This window comes from Elephantulus edwardii, unplaced genomic scaffold (genome assembly GCF_000299155.1).
Source record: "Elephantulus edwardii isolate Elephantulus edwardi_28Jun2011 unplaced genomic scaffold, EleEdw1.0 scaffold00133, whole genome shotgun sequence".
NCBI lineage: Eukaryota > Metazoa > Chordata > Mammalia > Macroscelidea > Macroscelididae > Elephantulus > Elephantulus edwardii.
The window spans coordinates 3,655,414-3,662,152 of NW_006399883.1; the positions used below are offsets into that span (position 1 = coordinate 3,655,414).

The 6,739-nt window shown below is 36.3% G+C and overlaps 1 protein-coding gene across 1 annotated transcript in view; it reads left to right on the top strand.

Annotated features, from left to right (window-relative positions):
• LOC102856499 (NACHT, LRR and PYD domains-containing protein 3-like) overlaps positions 1-407 on the top strand; it is a 29,650-nt gene extending 29,243 nt beyond the window's left edge. Inside the window, exon 9 of the mRNA XM_006893905.1 lies at positions 308-407. Within this exon, the coding sequence (XP_006893967.1) occupies positions 308-407 (100 nt within the window). The remainder of the gene's footprint in view (positions 1-307) is intronic.
• Positions 408-6,739: the final 6,332 nt, after the last annotated feature.

Here is a 6,739-nt window from a genome sequence, read left to right on the forward strand (position 1 = left end):
ATAGTAGTCCATTGTGCGAATATACCACAGCTTCTCTACCCATTCGTTTGTTGATGGGCATTTAGGTTGTTTCCAACTCCTTGCTATTGTAAACAAAGCCACGATAAATATTTTTTGTACTTTTATATACAATTTAAATTTGCTAAAGTGAAGGTTAGAATAACAGAAACTATAGTGTTACACAGAAATTTAGGTCCAGAGATTTATGAGGTTTAGGGAAAGGAGATAAGACTTTTGAGGCCAAAAACTCAATAAAAAAAAAAATCTTTGAAGATTTCAACCCAAGGCTTTCTGTTTGCTTTTACAGGTTGTCAAAAATGTATTTCAATTCTGAGACAAAATATGCATTGGAATCACTTCAAGAAGAAAAGCCCAAGTTGACCATTGTCTTTGAGCCTTCTTGGTAGTGATGAAAACAGAGCATCCAGGCACTGTGTTCTAGAACACTGCTGCCCCATGGGCACACAAACAGGAATGAACATTCTTCTGTCCAAGGTCAAGAGCATAGCTCTGCAATTCCGGCGGAGAGTCAGAGAGTGAATGTTTGCACAGTGTCTTTTTGTTAGGACTTTGGACGTCTTCTTTATCCTTAGATTGACATCATCATGACAATAAAAACACAAGAATCATATTGCTGTAATCATAGTGCCTCTTAGAAGATGTTTACATTCACAGCCTTGTGTGATCAACTCATTCAGTAAGGCACTTCCTCATCTTTGTTCTGCTCTTGTCACTCTTGTGCTTATTTCCTATCTGTTGCTCTTGGTCTGGTTACTTTTCTTAATGCTATCACTCCTGCCAGCTTTCCCTTAACTGACTGTAATGTAGGAGTAAATAATTATGTATTTTATTGGAATTTTGTAGCAGCACCTTATTTATTTTGAATTTTTGGCAATTATGTTAATATTTTCTAATAAAATAATTATGTTTATTGTAACTACTTGAAAATTCAAAAATATAAAATCTTTGTTGTATTTATTGGGTATAATTTCTCAATTTTAAAAGATTATGACAAGACTTTGTTTATTTAAACTATTCTGATGGCCTAGTGGCAAGAAGCTGTGCTGCAATCCCCAAGGCACATGGTTTGAGACTACCACACCAGGCCCTCTGTGGAAGGATGGACAATCTCCCCCCATGTGATTAACTGCATCTGAAAACCCTCTGGAGGGTCAGCTATGGGTCAGTTCTGACTTTATGGTACACAACAACAACAATCACAAAGATAAATTGATCTATTTATCACTTGTAAGCATTTAAATGATTTCTCTTTTTTCTAAATAATTGAACTCAGTGGGGGCAGAGAGGGGCACAACACTTCACCCTAATTCTGATGATTAGAATTTCATATGTGGCAGAATAGGAAATAAGTAGGCTCCTGATAGAGCATTAAATAGAGTATTGTGTGGAAAAGATGTTTTGCCTTTAAAAAAGTGAGATTTATTTTAAAATTTATCCCATCCTAAGTCAATAATAGATCATAACATTTTTCCTTAGCATTAATCATTAATAAATAATGATCCAGTTGTTCCTCTTCATATGGGAAAATTCCTTAACCACATAAAATTGCTTGCAATGGAAATACTACTTCCCCTGCAAAATGAGGTTATCTAAGCTTATAGTCAGTGTGGCTTGTGAACTGTAATTGTGTTGTGCAAGGATGTAAGTCAGTCCCATTACTAAGCATACTTTTTTAGACAAACTTACTTATTTTCACAGTCAGGCTTTCTCAAAAAAGGAAGCAATGTGTGATCTTACATTTTGGTTTATACCCTTTGTCTTGCCTAGGACCCGCATTTTTAGTAGCACTGATTTAGACGTTTGTTTTCTCCATTCTGGTAGTTCATTATTGCAGATAGTCTTCATGCTGCAAACACTTCAATTGTTGGGGATGTTAAAAGGAGAATTGATGCCTTTGAGCTGTAGTGTTGGAGAAGAATTATTGAATATACCATGGACTTCTAGGAGAACAAACAAGTTCATCCTGGAGAGGGTAAAGCCAGGCTGCTCCTTGGAGGTAAGGATTCTAAAGCTCCATCTGACATACTTTGGACATGTTGCAAGACAGGATCAGTCCTTGGAGAGGGACGTCATACTTGGGATGGTGAAAGGGACAGTACAGGAAAGAAAGACCCTCTATGAGATGGATTGATTCTGGGGTAATGGGGTTAGATGTGTCAGGGACAATAAGATTGGCACAGAGAAGAGCAGAGTTTAGGGTTGTTGTACATAGGGTCGCTATAAGTTGCAGGTAACTCGACGGCAACAACAAAATGTAATTTAATAACACATAAGCAAAACTGTTATTGTTGTTGGTTGTTATTATATGCCATCAAGTTGCTTGCTACTCATAGCGACCCTGTGTATAAGAGCCCTAAACTCTGCTCTGTCCTGTACCAACCTTATTGTCTCTGACACACCTACCTCCTTTACCCAGTTACTGAATCTATCCGTCTCATCAAGGGTAGAAAGAAAAGAAAATTAAATTGCTGAGTACTGTATTGTTGCTATGTGCCATTGAGTCACCTGTGACTCCTAGCGACCCTATGTACAGCAGCTCTGAACCCTGCCATGTCCTGAGCCAATCTCACCGATTCTGACACACCAACCCCCATTTTTCCAGTTACTTTATCAATACATCTCACCCAGGGTCTTCCTCTCCTACACTGTCTCTCCACCTTTTGGAGCATGATGTCCTTCTCCAAGGACTGTTCCCTCCTGACCATGTGTCCAAAGTATGTGGAGAACTTGGAATTGCTTTGATAAATTTAAGAATATTTTCATAAGGACCCTGCAATAAGGGAGCTCTGGTGGCTTAGTAGCAAGAAGGCACTGCAATCCCAGAGGACACAGTTCAAATCCACCAGATGCTCTGCTGGAGAAGGAGGGGCAATCTCCTCCTGTACCAGTCAGATCCAATTTGACAGTACATACAAAATAATAATAAAACAAAACTTTAAAAAAATTTTAAAAAGACCCTGTAATATTACTAGTTCGAAAAGTTCATGAGATTATACATACTATTAGAACTAAAACAATGAACTAAGCTCAATATGTTAAAACAACCAATTAGATGCAATCAAAAAAAATACTTCAACCATCAAAACAAAGACTGGATCGGACACAAAAACACCTATGAAAGCTATACCTTGATGGGAATTTAAATGAGAAGCAGAATAGTTGCATTATTTCAAAATATCTCTCCAGAGATGAGTAATCAGTTGTGAAAGAAAAAAATAATAATACCTTTTTATTGAGCAGAAAGTGTATACAACCCTGTGACCATATAATAAAATGTAATATCAATGAGGGCAAAATAGATATCTGTCTAAAGACCCAATAGCACCTATTCAGGATTCTGGTTGAAAATATGTAAATAGCATCTATGTATCAGAAAATATGATAAAAACTTCAAATGCAATAACGCTATTAAAAAGAGAAGGGAACTATATTCTTTAATAATGCCAATGTCACAAAAAGGGGGAAGGTAGCTGAAAAAAATGTTTCCAGTTAAAAAAAAAATATTAAAAAGCACAAATAAACTTGACACTATAAAGGACAGAGTAGAGCTGGAAGGGAACGATGCTGTGCAAGCCATTTTTTCTCATTAATTGACTGAATTACAATATGAAGAATGTATTAGGTAAAACAATTTTGCTAATGTTAAATTGGTTATGTTGTTGTTATAAGAAGAGGGATATTCTCTTATATAACAAATATACATTGGCTATACTTTTTATATAATTTCCCTCTTCTTAGTAAGTATTGGAAAGGTTTATGAAATGAATTTGCCACTCTGCAGAAATTATCCTCAATGCATTAGAAAAATAAAATTCATGTAAGTGGAGAGAATTCCAACAGGGTAAATTTGGTGATTTAAACCAAATATTTATACATCAATATACACATGATTTTTTTATATTCTAATTATTATAACTTTTCTGCACATAACAAAATATATGAAAAGTTAAAATATTAAAATGATTAACCGTATTCCTAAAAGTTTTAGGGGAGCTCTGGTTGCCTAGTGGCAAGGAGCTGCAACTACAATACCAGAGGCTCACGGTTCGAATCCACCAGATGCTCTGCCGGGAAAGGAGGGACAATCTCCTCCTGTACCAGTCAGATCTGATTTGACGGTACACTCACACAAAAATGTATATTAAAAAAAAAAGTTTTATTCATTGTAATAAAATGTATAGGATATCCAAATATTATTGTATGTTGAGGTTTGATGATGAGTGCATGTCATCACATATATTACACTTAATTATCCTACTGAGGCCTCACATCATTGTTGTTGTTGTTTACCACCAAACTCAAATCGACTCAGAGCTGACACTCCAGCAGGTTCCAAAGGCAGTTAATTGCCTGGAAGGAGACTGCTCATCTTTCTCCTGCAGAGTATCTGATGGATTCTAACCATTCTGTATGCCTTTGGGTGGGCAGCACAACTCCTTATCACTAAGCTACCAGAGCTTACCACAGTCTTCAAGGTAGATATTATGTACATCTCCATTTTATACTAAATTGAGCTTAGGAATCTCAAATAACATTTCTATTGGCATGCATACAGAAAATAGCAAAACCTGGGTTTAAACCCTGGTTTAAAATGTAAGAACAGTGTAAGCAGAATCAAGATGATCATGTCTGACCTCTCCCAACTGCAAAAAAGGGCAGTGTCTCCATCAACAAGACCACAGTGTAAAACCAATTTCCATAAGGTCAGACATGGTAGTCCACCTGTCATATTGGATCAAGTGAGTTCTGATCCAGTATGACTGATGTCCTTAAGAAAAGGAGCAGAAATAGACACATATATAGAAGGACATCATTTGAAGAAGGATACAGAGATTGGGTTGACAGTGCCACAAACAACAGAACATCAGGAGAAAAAGAAGAATGTTCAAAGAGTTGGTGAGGTACCTCCCAGCCAACACTCTGAATTCAAAACTCTAGCCTCCAGAACTGTGAGAGAATAAAGCTCTGTTGTTTCAAGTTACCCAGTTTGTGTACTTTGCACAGCAGCCCTAGGAAATCATACAGCCAAGTTTGTCAAGGTCCCAGTATTGAATAATTTTGCTGAAAAGAAGTTTTAAAAAATTTCTTTAGTTTTGCATGAGTCAGATATTTCAATTCCTGTATTTGTTGTGTTCATGCAGGTAAATATCATTGTGCTGGACCTTGAAGTTTCTGTAAAGGAAGTTCATGTAAACTTTAAAACACACTACAGTTTTGTAACCTTCCTTTTTCATTTCTTCTTTTTAAAAAGGAAAAAAAAATATATATGACTGACCTGGAATCTTTTGCAATGCTTTTCCTGGCCACACTCTGGGCACTTCTCCTTTCCTGAACTTGATCCTGACTGCTACCCAGTCACATCTTGTGCTAGGGCTTCCCAGCATTTCTTGGACATTTCTTCTCCAGCACTTTTATCATAATCTAGACGCTTAGTTGTCTGGCCTTACAATCGCCAGTCCATAACCTCCAATAACTAACATCATTGTTACATCAGAATTGAGGTCAATCCTCCCATTTTCTCGATGCAACACATCTTTTTTTTTTTGACAGCTGCTATGTTAGGCATTGATTGTGGATCCAAGCAAAACGAAGTCATTGACAATTTCAGTCTTTTTTCCATCTATCATGATGTTGTCTATTGGTCCAATGGTGAGAATTGTTGGTTTTTTGATGTCAAGATATAGTCCATTTTGAAGGCTATATAGTCTTTGACCTTCTTCAATAAGTACTTCAAGTCCTCTTCACTTTCTGTGAGCAAACTGGTTCATCTGCATAACACTGAGTGTTGATGAGTCTTCCTCACTTCTGAGGCCACATTCTTCTTTATATAGTACAGTTTCTTGAATGATTTGCTCACCATACAGATTGAATAGATGTGGAGAAAGGATACAACCCTGATGCACATTTTTCCTGATTTTTAATCATGCATTCTTTTCTTATTCTGTTCAGACACTTGTTCCTTGGGCTATGTATAAGTTTCATATAAGCATAATTATGTGTCAAAGAATTCATATTCTTCTCAATATTCGCCATGATTTATTATAATCCACACAATCAAACGTCTTTGTAAAATCAACAAAATGCAAGTAACATTTTTCTGGTAGTCTCTGCTTTCAGCAAAAATCTGACATCAGCAATGATATCCCTAAGTCCATGACCTCTTAAGAATCCAACTTTAATGTCTAGCAGTTCCCTTTTGAAGCACTATTCCATTCATTTTTATATCATCTTAAGAAAGATTTTACTATATGTGCTATTGATAATATTATTTAATAATTTCCACACTGTATTCTATCACCTTTTTTTGGAATGAGAACAAACAGAGATCTCTTCCAGCCAGCTGGCCAAATTTCTTAGTATAGTCTAATGAGCTAACATGTTTGCTTAAACATGTCAACTGGTATTCCATCAATTCCTGAGGCCTTACCTTGTGCCAATGCCTTCAGCACAGCTTAGACTTTTTCCTTCAAAACCACTGGTTTTTGATCATATATTTCCTGAAATGTTGTATTTGGGAAATCTCCCGCCTCTCTAAAATGTTAAAGAGCAAGGATATTCATTTAAAAACTAAGGTGCACATGATCCAAGCCATGGTATTTTCAATTGTTTCATATGCATCTGCAAGTTGGTCAATTAATAAGGAAGACCAAAGAAAAACAAATGATGTTAAATTGTGGTATTGGTGAAGAATATTGAATATACTGTTGTTGTTGTTGTT